General features: G+C 38.5%; 1 protein-coding gene and 1 long non-coding RNA gene across 20 annotated transcripts in view; one reads left to right on the forward strand and one right to left on the reverse strand.

Moving 5' to 3' along the window:
* Positions 1-12,470, reverse strand: part of LOC135964748 (uncharacterized) — a 28,500-nt gene extending 16,030 nt beyond the window's left edge. The window contains exon 1 of the long non-coding RNA XR_010577339.2: positions 12,328-12,470. This is a non-coding gene — a long non-coding RNA (uncharacterized lncRNA). The remainder of the gene's footprint in view (positions 1-12,327) is intronic.
* C8H8orf34 (chromosome 8 C8orf34 homolog) overlaps positions 11,766-19,928 on the forward strand; it is a 496,138-nt gene continuing 487,975 nt past the window's right edge. For all 19 annotated transcript variants that reach the window (XR_012416463.1, XR_012416464.1, XR_012416465.1 and 16 more), the window contains exon 1: positions 11,766-12,360. Coding sequence is in view for 16 of the 19 variants with exons in the window: in XM_065519322.2 (XP_065375394.1) it covers positions 12,034-12,360 (327 nt within the window). In the remaining 3 variants the exon portion in view is untranslated. The remainder of the gene's footprint in view (positions 12,361-19,928) is intronic.

A 19,928-nucleotide genomic window follows, 5' to 3' on the forward strand; every position in this document is an offset into this window, starting at 1 on the left:
AAAACTTGCTATGTTGCCCAGGCTGGTCTCAAACTCCTGGGATCAAGTGATCCTCCCACCTCGGCCTCCCAAACTGCTGGGATTATAGTTATGAGCCATCATGCCCATCCTTGTTAATTCTTAAAATAACATCTTTATTGAGATATACTTCACATACCAGACAAGTCACCTATTTAAAGTGTACAATTGAATAGCTTTTACTGTATTCACGGAGTTGTGCAACCATCAGCAAAATAAATTTTAGAACATTTTCATCACACCAAACAGAAACTGTAAGCCCATTGGTAGTCATGTCCATTCCTCCACCCTGTTACTGTCCTGCCCTCACACCTGTCACCCTGCGACATCTTCCTGCCTTCCTATCAGCCCTAGGCAACCACTAATCTACTTTCTGTCTCTATAGACTTGCCTATTGTGGTTATTTTATATCAATGGAATCATACAATATGTGGTATTTTGTGACTGGTTTCTTTCACTTGGTATAATGTTTCCAAGGTTCATCCATGGTGTAGCATGTATCGGTACTACATTCATTTTTATCACCAAATAATATTTCGTTATATGGACATACCACATTTTATATAGCCTTTTATTAGGTGATAGACATTTGGGTATTTGGATTGTTTTCACTTTTTGGCTGTTATGAATATTGCTGCTACCAACACTCATATATAAATTTTGATGTGGTCACGCATTTTCATTTTTCTTGGGTATAAACCTAGGGGTGAAATTGCTGGATCACTAAATTAGTCTACATTTAACCTTTTGAGAACCTGCCAGACTTTTTCAAAGCAGTTTCATCAGCAGTTTGTGAGAGTTCTAGTTTTTGGACACTGCCAGTGCCGTCTTTTTTATTATGTAGAGCTATCCTAGGGAGTGTGAAGTGGGATCACATTGTGGTTTTGATCTGCATTTCCCTAATGGATAATGGTGTTAGGCATGCATTTGTGTGTTTATTGGCCATGTGCATATCTTCTTTGGAGAAATAACTATTCAGCCACGTTGACATTTTTTAATTGGGCCATTTGTCATCTTTATTATTGAGTGATAAGAGTTATTTATATATTGGAGACACAAGTTCCTTATCAGATACATGATTTGAAAATATTTTCTCCCATTTTTTGATTTTCTTTTCACTTTCTTGATGGTGTTCTTTGCCTGAAAAGGTGTTTATTTTGATGATATCCAATTTATCTATGTTTTTGTCATTTGTTCTTTTGGTGTTATATCTAAGAAAATGCTGTTTAACCCAATGTCACCATGATGTATGCCTCTGTTTTCCTATAAAAGAGTTATAGCTTTAGCTCTTAGATTTAAGTCTTTGATCCATTTTGAGTTAATTTTTGTATCTAGTGTGAAGTACAGGTTCAATTTCATTCTTTTACATGTAGATATCCAGTTGTTTGAGCACAATTTGATGAAAATATTATTCTTTCTCTATTGAATTGTCTTGATCCTCATATCTAAAATCATTTGATCATACATGTGAGACTTTATTTCTAGACTCTCAATTCTATTCCATCGATATATATGTCTGTCCCTATGCCAGTACCACACTGCTTTGATTGCTGTAGAACTTAGTAGTAAGTTTTGAAATTGGAAGTGTGAGTCTTCCAATTTTGTTCAAGATTGTTTTGGTTATTCTGGGTCTTTTGCATTTCCATATGATTTCAGGATTAGCTTGCCAATTTCTGCAAAGAAATCCAGTTGGAATTTTGAGGAGAATTGTATTAAATATGTAGATCAAGTTGGGGAGCGTTGCCATCTTAACAATAGTAAGTATTCCAATTCATGAACACAGAATATCTTTCATTTTATCTTTTTTTTGAGACAGAGTCTTCCTCTGTCACCCAGGCTGTAGTGCAGTAGCACAATCTCGGCTCACTGCAGCCTCTGCCTCCCGGTTTAAGCGATTGTCCCACACCAGCCTCCCAAGTAGCTGAGACTACAGGCGCCTGCCACCACACAGGGCTACATTTTATCTTTCATTTAGATCTTCTTTCATTTATTTCACCAATGTTTTGTAGTTTTCAGAGAATAAGTTTTATACTACTTTTTTTTTTTTGTTTTTTGAGACAAGATGTTACTCTGTTGCCCAGGCTGGAGTGCTGTGGCACAAACATGGCTCACTGCAACCTTGACCTTCCAGGCTCAGGCGATCCTCCCACCTCAGCACTGTGCCTTGTCCCCTTCACCCTTCCTCAACCCCCACCTCCCCATGCCCGCTCCCAGGTAGCTGGGACACCAGGAATGCCCTACCACACCTGACTAATTTTTTGTATTTTTCGTAGAGACAGGGCTTTGCCATGTTGTCTGGTCTGATCTTGAACTCCTGATCTCAAGCATTCCTCCTGCCTTGGCCTTCCAAATTGCTGGGATTACAGTCATAAACCACCGCATCTGGTCCATACTACTTTTGTTAAATATATTTCTAAGCTTTTCACTTCTTTTTGATGCTGATGTAAATAGAATCATTTTTTTAAATTTTATGGGATTTTTTTGTTCATTGAATATGTATAGAGATACAGTTGCTTTTTGCATGTTATCTTCTATCCTGCAACTTTTCTAAACTCCTTTATTGGTTCCAATAGTTTTTTCTTTTTTTTTTTTGGTGGATTTTTTTAGGATTATATACACACAAGATCATGTTATTTGCAAATAGAGATAGTTTAACTTCTTCCTTTGCAATCAGGATGATTTTTATTTCCTTTTCTTGCCTAATTGCCCTGGCTAGAACCTCTAATACAATGTTGAATAGAAGTGGTAAGATGTCATTTTAAGCCTGTGTTTCTCCCAGATTATTTTCTTGCTTATGATTTGTTGTAAGGTAGTAAAATAAAAGAGCTGTGTCTTCTTTTCTTAGGAGCAGTAAAAGAAGAATGAGTGTTGGAAACCACACACTGCTGTACAGTCACTGTCTGAGAAAAGTTAAAAGGGAGAAAGAGTAAATGGTCGCCATGAGCAACAGGAAAGCAAGGAAAGCAAACTGGGGCTCTGGCTCCTCTTTCAGAAACCAAGAGGAGTGCAGAGACTGGTTAAGCCTGAAGTGTGGTCTTGAGAATTAACAATATGAAAGTTTGTGCCCGTTCCTTTTTAAAGTGTAAAGCTGATTCTTTCTAGAATATGCACCAACTTATATAGGATTACCACACAACCAAGGGTGTTCAGATCGCAGAAGTTTGGGACGGAAAAAAACCATCATTAAAAACCCTCAAACTTTTCTTGGCTGTTTTTATATAATCCATGCACATCAAAAATCAAATTCATCAATACTGGGTATTAAATGATCTTAATTATAAGAATATGTATTTTTTAAAACTAGGCTTAGGAAGTTTGTGATATGTTAATGTCTTTTTATTGAGTTTGGAAATAAATATGTATCATCAATTTTAAATGTATTGGGATGTCAACAATTACTTTCAAGCTAGATTTTTTTTTCTGTTTCTCTTCTCTTTTTTTGATATTGGCATTTGAAGGCCATCAGCTTATTAAATAATAACCTTTTATTCAACTGGTCATTTAAATCTCTAATTTTTCTTAAGTGACAGAATGGTGAAATGGAAGCTATTTTAGACTAGAGATAAGACAAATGAGAGAGTCAGACGTTTTTGTGGCCAGACTTTGCTTCTCTTTAAATTGGGGGAAAGGAAGAGGAGGAAATGTGGATAACTCCTGAAATATCTTCCAATGTAGTCAACAATGACATAGGTAATATTTACTGAGCATTTACTCCTCGGTAGGCATTGAGCTACGTGTTGGCATATTCTCAAGCAAACCTCATAACAACTCTTTGGTAGAGGCCTGTCAGTATTGTTTAATTCTCTGTCAGAGAGAAATGAAGCTTAGAGAGGAACTTGCCAAAATTCAAAGCTGGTATGTACTAGAACCAGGATTCAAATCTATGGAAGTCTATTCTGTGTTCTTTTATGTAATGGTTACTCATTGGTGGGCCCTAATTTATATGGGTAGGCTCTAGTAGCCTAGCATCTGACCCTGGGATGATTGAGGCAGAGGAATATTGTCTCCTGGAGTGTGCAGGTCAGATAGACGAGATGTGACCCTGGACTGGTTATTTTTTTCATCAAAGACGATGCTTCCTGAGTTCTTTGTTGTCTCTAAGAATTGACTGGCTCTGGAAGGGGCAGTCTCCATAGCCAGAAAGGTTTTGAGATACTAAAACGTTATATTCCAGAGTCTGTAAATTTTAAGTATTCTCCAATATCACTTCTTGTATTCTAAAAAAAAAAAAAAACTGTCAGTAAGAAATTAGTAACAAGTATATTACAATGTGCAAACACCTTTTCATGTTGTTGAAATGTATGAGATTGATCAGTTAAACAGCATTATTAACTATGCTTCTAGATGCAAATACCTTTGAATGTAAAACCATTACAACAATAATATAAAGAAATTGAAGTGTTACTGGATCCTGACAAAGAGTCTCTCCTTGACCATACTTTAGTCAGGCTCCTCTTAATACTCTTCTCAACTTGACTTCAACTTTTGGGCTGCTTTATCCATCTCTGCATTGCCCAGTTTTAACAAAAATTCTGCTAAATTGGTTTAGCCACAATCCCCCACTTATCCCTAATGTTTCCTCTTAAAAATTTTTCATCCGATGTCTTCTACTCTTCATTTTGGCTATGAAGTCTCACTTTTTCTTGTTGTGTTTTGAGCTGAGCCCAATCTCTGTCCCTTACTGCAAAACCCCATAGCAGTAGTCCCCATATTTATTGCAATGGTCCTGAGTAAAATCTACTTTACATTTTAACAAGTGTCATGAATAATGTATTTTAAACGTATTCAAAACAGTAACAATTGAAACTGGCCCTGTGTAATAAAATAAAATAACAAATATTTTGGAATCAGACTGATTTGGATTTGAATTTTGGCTTTTCCATCAACTAGTTAGGTGTGTTATTGAATGCTATTGACCTCAGTTTTCTCGTCTGTGAAATGCAGAGTGAATTGTAGGCAATCATGGGTCACACACTTGTCAGCAAGTAACTGACCCATATTTCAATCTCAAGTTTCACACCAGAGCCAGTTCAGCTGTTTTCGAGAAAATTACACTCCAAGTGAGATAAAAATGTCAAAGGGCACCTAAATATCAGCACAAGTTCTGAACAAATGCAAAGAAAGATAATTTGTTCTGGGGACCAGAGAGAACACACTTTAGAAAACTTTTATCATATATTTCATTCCATAAGATGCCATTCTGTTGCTGCCTAATTTTAATTTATCATTGGAGGGAGACTATTTTGAAATTAAATATCAGTGAAATGTATAAGATTTGCCATATTTCCTTGTCCTGTTTGAATCCTGAAATATTCTTACTGTCATTGCTTTATTAAAGACATGTGTTTAATATGATGTCATTTTATTAAAGCTAATGATTGAAAAGGAGAAAAAAATGATTTTGTTTTGATAATACTTCTGGCAAATCACATCATATGAGTCAATATGCATTGAGAGTGGAAAATAACCATCCTAAGATATATAAAATCTTGGGTTTGGTGGCAATGATTTGGTATAACAATATGCCTAGGAATATGAAGTGTCAAGGGTAAGCTATTACAGACAAAAGAATGTTAGAATATTTTTTAGAAATTGAGTGTAGCAGAAAACATTTTTCATCAACTTCAGTAGGAAAGTGAGTTTGTCTTTAGACATCACAATTGTGCACAAATATTTCAGGCTTAGGCTGCAAGATAAGTGAAACTTCCTTTAAAAAAGACAGGAGGGAAGGAATAAAGGAAGAGAAGGAAAAAGAAAAAGACAAAAATGACAAATTGAAGAGGAGAGGCTCAGAGAAAGACATAGACAAATCAATGCTGTTATCTTACTGAAACATTTACTACATTTAAGTACTTCAAAAATACTTAGGATTTTTTAAAACAAAATTAATTATTCTTCATTATGCATATATAAAAGGAACTTAAGTATAAATGACTGGGAGAACTTGATTATGCCTCTGAGTTACTTAATAAATTACCAGTATTTAATTCATTCATTCTTTCTTTAATTTGTTCATTCTTCTGTCTCTCCACTCATTCATCCATTCATTCATTGAATATTTGGTTTCCTAATCCTCCCAGACAAAGCTAGTAAGTTTAGTTCCTGGTTTTTATGACCCCATCATAAATCTTTTGTGACAGATATATAATAAGTAAGTGTAGTTCCCTGACCTTTGTGGAAACTTAGCATATCCTTGGACATCACAAAATTATCTGTCTCCCAGGACCGAGACTAACTGAGGGTTGAGGGGTGGGTCTTATCCATAGGTAATGGGCTAACAACATCTGCTTTGGAAGAAGAGGTTTGCTGACTACTTTAAGTATTATAGTTTCCAGGGTGTTTTTGCAGAAAGCTAAGTCATCCTTCTATTTTATTTTATTTTTAAAATTTAAATTTCCTCTAGGTAATTGTGGTTCCACTAATTGTGCTAAAAGTACCTTTAACCCTTAGTGCAGAGGTTGTTGTGATGCGCTTCATTATGACCAAACATTAGCTGGCATTTACAGAGATCTGAGTTTGAAAATAGGTCCCATGTTGCTTATTCCTTGATAGTGAGACTAGAGCAATAGCACATCCTGTCCTAGGCAGAGTGTCGGGCTCCCCAGGGTGCACACTAAGTAGCACTGTTTTGCCTTACGACATCATCCTTTGTTTGCTTAGTTGCTCTTATTTCCTCCTTCTTTTTAATAAATTCAGTATCATGTTACAGTATCCTATAACAGTTTTCATGGCTGAAGGTTTGTATTTTTCCTTCCAACAAAGACTCTTGAAAAATCAAGACAATATGCTCTCAGAAATTATAAGCAAAAAGTGTATCAGAGATAATAGACTATGGTCAATTAATATCAAGGGTATCTATATAGTCTGATATCTACAGACTTCTTTTAAATGATTCATAACAACAAAAATTAACATGTTATAAAACATATTGACATAAAGTCTTTTAGATGGAGATTGCTTATATACAGTCCACATATTAAACAATTAAAAAATAAATACTAAAACCTAATAAGTAAAGGTAGAAATTAAAGGGATAGAAATGTAATTGCAGAAGGCCGAATGGCAGGATTTCACAAGCTGGCACCATTATTTGAGCTGTCAATTTAGTAGATCCAGTAAGTTGATATTTTCCACACAGTTAGAATCAGGGCAAGGCTCAGTGCCTCATGCCTGTAATCCCAGCACTTTGGGAGGCCGAGGCAGGAAGATCACTCGAGGCCAGGAGTTCGAGACCAGCCTGGGCAATATGGTGAAATCCTGTATCTACAAAAAATACAAAAATTACCTGGGTTTGGTGATATGCACCTATAGTCCCAGCTACTCAGGAGGCTGAGGTGGGAGGATTGCAAGAGCCTGGGATGTCGAGGCTGCAGTGAACTATAATTGTGCCACTGCACTCCAGCCTGGGGGACAGAGTGAGACTCTGTCTCGAAAAAGAAAAAAAAAATCAGTTCCAAGGTGGTTGATTAGCTATTATTCAAACTCACAAGAGACAACATATTCATTTAGTATGGAGCCAGAAAGTTACCCTGCTATCCGCTACCCATACTACGTCCTTTCCCGTACCCACACACTGGGGAAGTCGAATTAGTCATCAAAACGCAGCTTGCTCAGAACTAATTCAAAGCAAAGGGAAGTGGTACTCTTGCAACCTTGGTAGTGGGGATTTGGGAGTTTAATACACCACTGGGGTTCAAGATACTCTGCTACTTACTAGCTATGACCTTGGGCAAGTTACTTACCTGGTAAGCGTCTCAGTTTCCTCATCTAAAAAAAAAAAATGGGGATAGTAGTAGTACCTACTTCATGATGTTGTTTTGAGAATTCAATGAGTTGAGGGAGTGTATAAAGTGCTGTTATCAATACCTAGTACATAGTAAATGCTGTGTGTGAGTCCATTTGCATTAGTTGTGAGAGGCATTTCGGGCAAAAATGAAGAAAACTAACTCTCTATGTGCACCTCCCTTTTACGGCCAGATTATTCATATGTGCTGGGTTCCTTGGAAAGATAATTTTCCCTTTTTGTTACAAAGTGGCAAGGTGAAAGAGAAACAGAAAGAGGATAAGTATGCTTCAGGGATAGAAGTCTAAATTCAAGAAATCCATATAGAACATCTCTGCTCTCTGACTTCAATATTTAATTAATTTCAATGGATTACATTGCTAATACTTCCTAACTGGGTCAACTGGACTTCACCATTGTTCCCTCATCTCTCTGAAACCTATCTGTGTAAGGAGCTGTGCAAGGTGTCTTACAAATGGAGTTGGACAACGGCTTTAGTGCATTCTATAAATTGGATTCTGTACATCTGTAAATTATGCTGACAGGCACTTCTATAACACAATGAGGTCAAAACAGTCTCACTGAAAATGGCCTTTTCATGCTGTATTCAAGCCAAAAATGGGGAAAGCATCATAAAGGTACCATCGCATATGTGCAGGAAAAAAAGTTGATAAATTCAATCCAAGACAATGGTTACCTTTCAGCCAATATTAAAGGGACTATGTAATACAAATCTTAAAACATACAGTAATATGATCTTAATTAAAGATATTTTATGAAGAACCTAACTATGTGAAAATATACTGTGTTACACGCTGTAAAGTATAAGAAAATTATTAAGATACAGTTCATGATTTTAGACAGTTTGCAGTTTAAAAGAGGGACCAAAATATGCACGCAATTGACTAAAGGAAACAAAACAGAGTATAAATGCCATGAGTCAGAGGCAAAGTTTAGACTGAAAGAACGTAGCTGGATTGAATTGATGTTCTAAAATTCAATTCATTCATTTAATTGCTGTTTCTGAAGTATGTACCATGTGCCAAGTCATGAAACATAGCTGTTCCCACAAAGGGGTGCTAATATCTATAAACTCAAATTTTTGACTAGTTTCCAGGTTACAGGGTAGAGAGGGGAAATAGCTTCAGCTTTAGAGTTAGAAAAACCTGAACTAAAACCTTGTCCTACCAATGATAAATTGGGTGACTTGGGTAAATAATTTGTCATCTCTTAGCTTCATGTTAGAAATCATAGTGTCATCTTTGATTTCCTCCTCTAACCTCACCCTTCATTTACTTAATGAACACATTAGTCCTTAACTATGTCTGGAATCCATCCCATCCTCTTTAACCCTACATCTTAAGTCCTAACAATAACCCCATCATTTGTTACAGATTCTGTAGCCTAACGAATCACTTCTCATTATCCACAAGATGTAAGTCTATCGTTCTTAACAAGGCATTTAAGACTCTCAATGAGCTGAACTCTGCTTACATTTTTAACCTCACATGATAATAATACTCCTCCACATGCACTTTACATATCTTTAACTACCAGCCTGTTGTGTGTCTCTGTGCCTCCGTACATGCGATCTTTTTTTTTTTTAAAGAGATAGAATCTTGCTTCGTTTAGGCTGGAGTGCAGTGGTGCAATTACTGCAACCTCAAACTCCTGGGCTCAGCAGATCCTCCTACCTCAGCCTCATGAGTAGCTGAGACTACTATTTTATTTTTAATAGAGACGAGGTCTTGCTATCCTGCCCAGGCTGCTCCCAAATTACTGGGCTCAAGTGATCCTCCTGTCTTGGTCTACCAAAGTGCTGGGATTACAGGTGTCAGCCACCATGCCCAGCATCTAATGCCATTATTTATATATATGCCGATTGCCTCAACAAGACTAAGCAACTGAGGACAAAGACAAAGCCTTTCACCCTTGAATTCTCAGTCTTAACATAATGCCTGCCATTGAGAAGCTATGCAATAAATATTTATTGTAGTAATGAAGTCATGTTTAGGGATAAGTAGAAAGAACCAAGAAGTGCTTTATGAAGGAGGTAATATTTAATGTTGAACTTGAAAAGCTTTGAAAATATTCCCTGAATTTTAAATGTGCAATTTGGGGATGCTCGGAGTTTTAACATACATAAGTGGGTGTGCATATCCTCATGATGCTCTTCTTTCTTTGTCTGTCTCTCTCTTTCTTCCTTTCTTTCTTTTGACTGAGTCTTATTGTATGGCCCAGCCTAGAGCAGTGGCGCACTCATAGTTCACTGCAGCTTCGAACTCCTGGGCTCAAGGGTCCTGCTGCCTCAATTTACCCAGAAGCTGGAACTATAAGTGTGCACCACTATGCCCAGCTAATTTAAAAAAAAAATTGTTTTAGAAATGGGGTCTTTTTATGTTGCCCAGTCTCGAATTGCTGGCCTCAAGTGATCCTTCCACATAATTGGGATTACAGACATGAGCCTCTACACTTGGCTTAATTCTGTCTTTAAAACGCACACATTTTGCCAGCTGAAGCTTTGTCTCTTCTATTCAAAGCCCTAAGTGCAATAGTCTGAGCATGGTGAAGACTTAATAAGTATCTTTATTTCATTTAAAGAAGCATCCTCCTGATGCCTCTTTGAAGAAAAAGACTCTTGATTTCAGGAAGGGTACCATCTTGGTGCCCTTATGTGGTATCAAAAATAGTAGGCTTTTTAGCTGGGTGATAGATGGCCTTCCTTATGGCTCTACACTATACCTTTTAGCAAATAGAAATGTTGGTATTCACTCTGTTATTTAATTTATCCTGGACATATTAAAAAATACGTAAGTAAATATACCTTCGAACCACAATGGAAAGCACAAGGCAACCCTGGGCACCTCACTGTTGTTTAATTTAACTCTCCCTAGGCAGATCATATGAGTCCAATTTAAAAGTATTAATGTGGACATCTTTCCACCCTGGATCATGTCCATTTCAGGTTATCAGGGATGGTTAAGCTCCTAGCTATTCTAGCAGATTTCTTATATCTTAATATAGGAAATTAACAATAGTTCCTGGGATATTCCACTATTATCTAACTATTACATGTTTCCACATATTTAAAATACAGAAGGAAAGCATGAACACCAATAAAGAAACTATGAGTAACAGAAATTCAGAACACAGTGAAGAAAGAAAGAAAGAAAATATATACTGCTGCAGTCAGCTTTTAGGAAAACTATTTCCATCATTCTGAACATCATATTTATTAAAAATAAATCTAATTTTGGCAGCATATCATGATTAGGAGCCAGGGAAATCGTCATTGGGACCTCAGTGTTGTGTTTCACAAGAAAGAGAGCTGTGAGGAAGCCTGGGCTATCTGCAAATCTTCGACTCTGAAATCCCTGCATAATAAGAAAGGTATTGGCTAAATTCGAGCAGCTCATGCAGTATCTAGAGGAAACATTGTTAAGTGGGATAGTGTGGCGTCTAAGATGCAGTTTTAGGTATACAGACATGACTCAAGGAGTGGATTAGGAAGGCCAACTTCGGAGGGGAGGGCTGGCTCGCTCATTTCTCTTCTCCCTGTCAAATGCTGAAGGGCTGGTTCCAGCCTTTGAGCGCCCGCACTTTGGGAGTTTTCAGCTGGGTTCTCAGGCTGCATTCACCCGTCGACTTGCTCCAGGCCAAGCCAGATTTTGAAAACGAAGGCAACTTCTTTTTTCGCGGCAAACCCTTGAACCCACGCACTTTCTCACAACTCTGGCCTTCTCAACCCCTGCGCTAGTGTAGGCAGGGCAGAAGGCGCTGAGGAGAGGCTCAGAAGGGGCGGTGGGGACGATCGCCTTTAGAACTGCATTTGTAGCTGCCAAGGAGTAGCCAACAAGCACCAGATTTATGTGCACTTTGAAAGAAGCACCTTCACCATTGGCTTTTTAAGCGGCGCTGTCGCTAGGGAGCGGCTGGTAGAGCGAGCAGCCTCGGGAAGAAGCCCGGGCTGTTTGTTCCCGTCACCTGGGAGAGCAGGCACACACAGTCGCGCGCGCACGGACACACACACACGCACGCACAGACGCTGGCGGCGAGTTCGAGCCCCGCGTCCCCTGTCCGCCCGCGTGCGCCCCTCGGCACGGCTCGCCTCCCGCCCCCTGATTCCTGCTGCTGCCGCCCAGAGGAGAAAGGAACCTCTGCCTCGAATTTCCCCACTGCGCCGGGCGCTGCGGCTAGCGGCGAGGGTGGACGCGAGGCGGAGAACGCGATGAATGAGTTCTCCCCTAGCCTCGGAGTTGTCTGAGTTGGCGGCGCTGCGCCCAGGCTTCCGGCTCTCAGCGCCCCACGCGCGCGTGGCTCCCCGGGCTGCCACTCACGGCCGCGGCCGGGGCCAAGCCAGCCACGCAGGGCAGCCGAGGCTCCGGAGCTCCTGTCCCGGCCCCAGTCCGGGTAAAAGGAGGGTTGTCCCCAGCGGAGGCGCACAGCCGCGCGTTCTCTCCGCACTCTCTCCGCGGTCCCATCTGCTCCCCATGGCGTCTCATCCGCAAACCCGGATCCAGGCTTACCTGGAGAAGAACAAGATCGGTCCCCTGTTTGAGGTAAGGCGCTGTGGAGGAGGGTAGTCCCGTTGTCTTTAGGGGAAGGGGTGCAGTAATGAAAACAGAACACCCCCCACCCCACCCCTCCCAGGGAAGGAGGGCTAGAGAACGAACGCGCGGGAGGGGGCGCCCTGGGGTTCACTGGCATTCGCTCTGTCCCGGCCAGGTGTCCTGGAACGCGGCCGGGCGGGCACTTAGCCAGTTACCTGAACACAGACAGGTGAGCTTGGGAGGGCCCAGCCTCAGCCTGGCAGCGGAAGTTTGAGCCCTCTGACTGTCGTGCACCTCTCAGCCACATGTTCAGTACCCGGGCAGGCTGAGGCAGGCGATGCATACGGATGCACACACTCAGACGGTGTTGCACATACACACTTTCTTTCTTGAATTCACGCTGTCTTGCGTGTTCGTGTTGGATTTTCTTTTTTCTTTTTTCTTTTTCTTTTCTTTCTTTCTTTCTTTCTTTTTTTTCTTTTTTTTTTTTTTTTTTAATGAGGGCGGTAATAAAACCCGAAAAGGCGGAGGAGGTGCTTAGCAGTTAATACGATTAACTGGAAGAAAGCTGAACTGGTGAGGAGTAGGCTTCAGTAGGTGCGGGCGTGATGAATGAAACTGGCAAACTGAGAGACTGCCATTGGTCACTGGACGAAAGGAGAGGCCTTTGCACTGCAGACCCCACATGTGTTAGCAGGAGAAAGGGACAGAGAAAGGTTCTGAAAAGCACACACGTATTTATGGAAGGAGACTATAGCTCTGAGCTGGTGTTTTTTTTTTTTTTTTTTCCTCGCCATTAAAGAATTGACAAAAATACAGTAGAAGAAAGAGCGGGAGGACATGAGAAAATGAGAACAAGAGATTGAAGCTTGGCACCAGTAAAGCGTCCCGCGGGTTGCCAGGGTGCTGGGCAGGGGTGGGGCGTGCGGTCCGTGGTCAGAAGTGGAGGCCCTTGGGGAGAGAATCCCATGGTCCCATCCAGTTCAGGGGGTACTGACCAGCGGCGAGAGTTAGCGGGAGGGGCGAGGTGCTCCCGCCTTGCCCCCGCCCCCCACGTCTCCCAGAAGCAGTTGTAGCTGTTCTTGGTCTTGGGTGAGGGCTTGGGGTGGGGATCGGGGGAGGTTACGTGTCAGCGTCTGAGAGAGGCAGAATCGCGGCTAGTGGAAGAGGCTGCATTGGAGATCGCGGAGAACCTAGCAAAGACTGAAGAAAAGCAAGTGAGAACTGCGGAGAACAAAAAAATAATGCGAGTTAATGACCCTGCAAAAAAAGGACGAGGAGGACAAAGGTGTGGTCGAATAGGTCTTTTGGGAGGACTGGCTTCACATAACAAGATTTGCAAGATCTCCCAAGTTTTTCTGCCGAACTTTACCGATGATCTGTCTTGGACGATAGGACCATTGTTTCAAGTGAAGCTCACATTGTGGGGTGCAGAGTCTTACAATTGCTTTGATTCTTTTTTCTGCCAAAAATGTGAACAAAGGCAATCCATGCAAGAGCGAAATAAAATTGATGGAGCTACCAGATTTCTTTGCCTTTAGTTTAATGATTATTGATTATACATAATCCTATATAATTTTTAAAAGGCAGAAGCATAAACCTTCTGCAACGCGGTGTATTAATTGCATCAAAAGAATCATAAAATAAATACATTTAGAATGTGTGTTTGCTCTCTACACTCGTAGAGTATAAAGTATAATTAGCCTGACAGAATAATCGAATTGTTTTTAATAAATACTGTTTTCATTTGTTATTTTAAAATCCTCAAGATTCTTTCCAAGTGATAACAACAAAATTAGGAATATATGTAAACTTTCTACAGAATTAGAAAATAAACTCAAATGGATATTTATCAAGTACCCCCTAACCCCCACCCTTTAATACTCACCAGCAAGTTCTGCGCTGAAGAATTTTAAGTGACAGCAACATGTCTCATAAAAGCTTTAGGTCCAATCACCAGAAAACAAGCACCACCATGCTTCATATTTTATTGAATATGTATAACATACACTGGCATTAGCTTAGATTGCAGTGGTGAGGAGTGCGTTTTTAAGGTTTGATGTTCACTTTAAATAATTGAAGGGAGAAAAATGGATAATAAATTCTCTTTTACTAAAAGCCGGATGTAACACAGTTCCTTATGCAACAATTTTGATTACGATAGAGCTTGATTTTGAGAGTACAATTATATGTATTTCACAAAATTGGAGGATTTTACTAGCATGTAGCCTATCTTGTTTCATGTTAGAAAACCAGTGAAGAAATGCCACCTGTGAAATGGACATTGTTTACCTAGGGACAGTTCTCTTCTAGGACCTTACTCAATAGTTTTCACAAGAATTGATTTGGGTCAGAGGAGGCGCCCAGCAATCTGAACGTATTAAGAAGCAGCAAAAATGTTTGCTACAATTTTAATTTCTGGGCCACGTTTTGAGAAACTGAGCTAAAATCTCCATTTACCACTCACAAATTGAAATTGGCAACTCCATGTCTCGTCATCTATGCTTTGTTGTGTTGAGTCAGTGGGAGCTGACACAGGCTTCTTTCAGTTTGGAAAATATGCAGTATCTGACAATATGTCCCCCTTGTGGATAGTTTAAGTTAGGAATGTTTTAAGAAAACTTAATTGGTGTGAGGTACTTTAAAGATAATCCATGAATGTTATTTAAAACAATAGCAAAAAGTAACCTATTCACTGATATTGAGAATACTTGTATCCTCTTTTTTACCTGTAGGACTTATTTACCTAGTTTGTTTACTTAGTTTATTTCTTACTTAATTTGTTTATTGCTAATACTTTTTGATTTGAGATGCTTATGAAAGTGTTACATGCAGTATGGAGTTTCAAAAATAATTTTAAATTGAAATTAATTTTGTTTCCAGCTGACTTAGGAGAATAAATTTGTACTACTTTTAAATTTCATTGAAGATATTTTGAAGCATTACAAAACTATGCCTAAAAATCATTGCATTAGAATTCTGGACAATGATATTCTGATTAGATAATAGGTAGGTGTAAGATGAAAAATACATTTCACAAACTTTCCAAGTTTTGTAAGATTTAATCATTTACATCTTACAAAATATATATTTGTGGTATATATAAATATTATATATAGTGGAATATATATATTCCATCTGTGTTTGTATACACACACACACATTTTATATAAAGAAATAGAAACTTTTTAGTTTCTCCCATTCCCATTAAGTAAATAGAATAATTAGTTGAGGATTATTGATTGGAAGGTGCTCAGGGCAGTTATATATCTTGGTCAGGCCTGATCACACTCACAAGAGTGTGAAATCTTAAATTATTAAAAAGCTGAATAGCGGGGATCATCATAAAATCACCATAGAATTTTTAAATCTGTGTACTGAAGATGTGGCAAACCAAAGTCACTACATTTCTCTAAGTGTGTTATGACCCACTCCAAATAGAATGGAATCACTCTATCACCTTCTCTGTTCCACTCAAAGTGCTTCTACTCACATGGTGTAAATTTGCATTAACTGATTTGGCATATATGTTATGAAGTGAACTTATCAAACTTGTGGTCAAAGCCAGCGTCACATATATTTTGCTGTTGCCCAGCTAGCTCTTCTCTGGTACCCCGCTGCACATCTTCCAGCCATGTATGCAACCCTGAACTCCGATTTGCTGCCAACCCTCAGCAAGCCCATTATTTCACTTTATTGACCTCCCTGATCCTATCTTAAAAATACCTCTTGCTTTTATCAGAGAGCTGTAGTGTGTGTGGAGGTCTCCTTTGGTTGTTCCCCCTCTCATAAGGATCGCGCCCTTGAGCTACCTGTTGTTTAATACATGAAAAGAAATATTTTGTCCTATTTAGGCAGGCTTATGATTGTTTAGGGCAGTGGTTTGGGGATAAGAAGGATACTAGTTACTCACTTATGGCCAGAGGTAAAATTCCTCTCCAGAAAGATATTTTAATATTTAAAAATAAGTTGTCATTAATAAAGGTAAAATGTCATTTTAATAAAAATGATTAAGAAAATGCTTTTATTAGAGAAGCAATACAATATAAGCTTGGTACTTATAATATGTTCAACTTAAATATTGTAAATATATTTTTTGGAGTAATGATTGTCAGGTGATCTTCCCCAGTGGTTGAGGTTATGAAGACATTTCCTATATCAAAATTTACATTAATCTTTTTAATCTCAGAGCATTTAGAGGCAGAAGACAAAGAAAGCAGTTCCATTTTATAAAATTTTGCCCAGAGTCCAAGTTAAGTGTTGTCATTGATTTACTTCAAAACAGTTTTTTAAAATGTTACTTTAATTGACATGTTTCTATTACCAGCCCATTTATTTTTCATTTCTGCCTTAATGTATTTTATTTTCATGCAGCTTTTAAATAGCTTTCAAAATGACTCAAAATTCAACTCAATAAATAATTCACTATATAACCTTAGAAATAATAATATATACATGTACCAATATGGCATCATAACTTTGAAAAAAGAAATAATATTTTGGGCAGGCATGGTGGCTCATGCCTATAATCCCAGTACTTCAGAAGGTTGAGGCAGCTGGATCACTTGAGGTCAGTAATTCGAGACCTAAGACCAGCGTGGCCAACACAGTGAAACCACATCTCTACTAAAAATTCAAAAATTAGCCAGGCATGGCAGTGCACATCTGTAATCACAGCTCCTCAGGAGGCTGAGGCCATAGAATCACTTGAACCCAGGAAGTGGAGGTTGCAGTGAGTCAAGACCATGCCATTGCACTCCAGCCTGGGCAACAGAGTGAGACCCCATCATAAAAGAAATAAATAAATCATATTTTTAATGTTTGTGGATTTTTAATCCACACAAATTTTTAATGTGATCAATGGAAATATTAGACTACAAAAATAACATAGGCTTTCCTACCCCACCTCTTTTCTTTTTTTGGTGATTCAATTAAGAAGCCATGAACCATACAAAGAGAACAGCTAAGACCCATATGACAAGGACAGCTAAGTTGGGAGTTCACCTGGAAAGTATTGGAGCATGATTAAAGAAAGGGGCTGAGTGGGCAGTGGCCTGGCAGGGTCGGAAGATTTGTTACATACAAGGTGGGGGCAGGGTATTGAGAAAATAATTAAATATATTGAAAATATATTGAAAAAATATATATTCAAGTCAGCCTTCTTTCTAATGGGCATAGGAGTCACAGAGATAGCATAGGGAAAGCTAGAATGAACCTTGTTGTGTTGAATTGAAATTGGAGGTGTTGGTGTGATCTCATGACTTTCAATAATAGAAATATGTGTAGATGTAATAGAAATAAATATATATTTGTAAGTATTTACATATACTTAAGTGCACATACCTACATTTACTTCCCAACTTTGTCTACTGGAAGGGCCTGGGAATGGCAACATCCTGGTAATAATGAGCACACCTAGCACCCACATTTTGGTTTCTAAATACCATTCTCCAGTAAGTAGAACCAGGTGTCCTTGAAGAAATGGTTGATTCCAGGTTTGGGGCTAAGCAAGGTATAGAGTATCATATGTCAAAAAGTAAGGAAGAGCTCAAAGAATAGTAGGTGTGTATCAAACGACACAGAGGAGGTGCCTACCCCTAAGACATCTTGAGGGTCAAAATCAAAAATGATAGTAACAGATTATTTTACTGAATAAAATAGGAATATTTTACTTCACTGGAATCTAATGGAATGTGGAGTGTGCTCAATTCATGGGGAGAAGAGACAGCATTACCTTATAGTAGAATGCCAACTAGTGAAAGTAGAAGGATGATGGAATTAGAAAATCACTACTTGGCAACCATCTAAAAGATAATTCAGGCAAGAAACATTAATCAGTACTAAAATCAATGGGTAAAAGTTGGATAAACAATGAAGTGTTACATAATCTCTAAGTATCTGCCTACAAAATACTTGTAAATTACAAAGGGAAAAAGTAACTTTACAGTAAAGAAACCAGGCCGACACTACTTCGTTCAAGTGATGAGATAAAGCAATATTTTATGCCCATGGTAGGATGCATTTAAAACAACACAGCATTGTTTTGTGATTTTCCTGACAATCATGTATAACCTGAATTGAATAATGAGAAAATATCTCATAAAGCTAATAGAGAAAATTTATAAAGTAACTTTTCTAGAGTTTTCAAAAATGTTACAGTCATGAGGGTCAAGAGAGGCCTCAGACTGAAGGGACATGACAACTAAGTGCAAAATATGGTTCTAGATATAATACTTCTGCTATGAAAGAGATTATTGGGAAAGTTGACAAAATTTGAATGTGGTCTCTATGTGAAGGGAATAAGGAATTATTTGTATCGTTCCTAAACTTTTACTATTAATTTAAAATTACCTCAAAAGAAAAATTACTAAAAATAATTTAAAAGAGCACCTATGAAATCAGTATTTGCAAAACAGTTCACCCACTGGGTTTCTTTAAATAGTAAATTATGTGAATGTAGTTAAGAATTTCATCAATGTTTATACAAGGAAGTGGCTTATACAATAAATAGCTAAAAATCTGAGTAAAGAAAATGTGCAATTCTGGTTAACTAAGCATATGCATTTTCCTCTTCTCCCTCTAAAAATCATTTTGAAATATCTGAAAAAAGTATTTAAACAATAAATGCCTGAGAGTGCTGAAACACAAGAAAGAGTGCTGAGAGAGACACTTTCTCCTTTGTGTACAGAATTTCTTCATTACGAATGGTGGCATCTTCTTTGCACCTATATATAGTCAGTGACCCAGAGTGAATGATGTGTTTTCTTAGTTTTTCTGCTGCTATTACACAGTGCCTTTATTTCTCACAGTTCTTGAGACTGGGAAATCCAGGATCATGGTACTGGCATTTGATCTGGTGAGGGCCCTCTTACTTTGTCCTCATGTGGCACAAGGCAGAAGGGCAAGCTAGCTGAACACTGTATGAAGCCTCTTTTAAAAGGGCTCTAATCCCATTAATGAGGGAGCAGCTTTCTTCGTCTGATCATCACTTAAAGACCTCACTTATAAACCCCCTGAGATTGGCAACGCGTGAATTCTGAAGGGGCCACTTTCAAACCAGAGCAGGTGTGGTGAAAATATTGTTTGGAATTTCCTGGAAAGTACCTTAAAATGCATTGTCTCAGTTGGAACAGGTTCCTCATATGCTTTTCCTACTGTCTAGAAGCCTGTTTGTAACTCCTCTTCTCCTTACTCCTTCTGCATCTTCAGGCAACAACTGATCTCCTTGTTGTCACTGTGGATTAGGTTTCATTTTTTAGAGTTTCATGTATATGGAATCACACACTATGCATTTTTTTGGTATATCCTCTTTAACATCATTAAGTTAATAATTATTAACCTAATTATTTTAATATTCATCCATGTTGCAGCATGTTACCAATTTTTTATTTCTTTTTATTGCTGAGTTGTATTCCATATGGCTATGTGCATTTTTCTTATGTAAATACCTGGAGTGGATTGACTGAACTACATGGTAGGTATATGTTAAATTTTTAAATAAACTAGCTATTAAAGTGGATGTACAATTCGACATTTCTGTGAACAGTTTATAGGAGTTCCAGTTGTTCCATATCCTC

The sequence above is a fragment of the Macaca fascicularis genome, chromosome 8 (assembly GCF_037993035.2).
Source record: "Macaca fascicularis isolate 582-1 chromosome 8, T2T-MFA8v1.1".
Classification (NCBI taxonomy): Eukaryota; Metazoa; Chordata; class Mammalia; order Primates; family Cercopithecidae; genus Macaca; species Macaca fascicularis.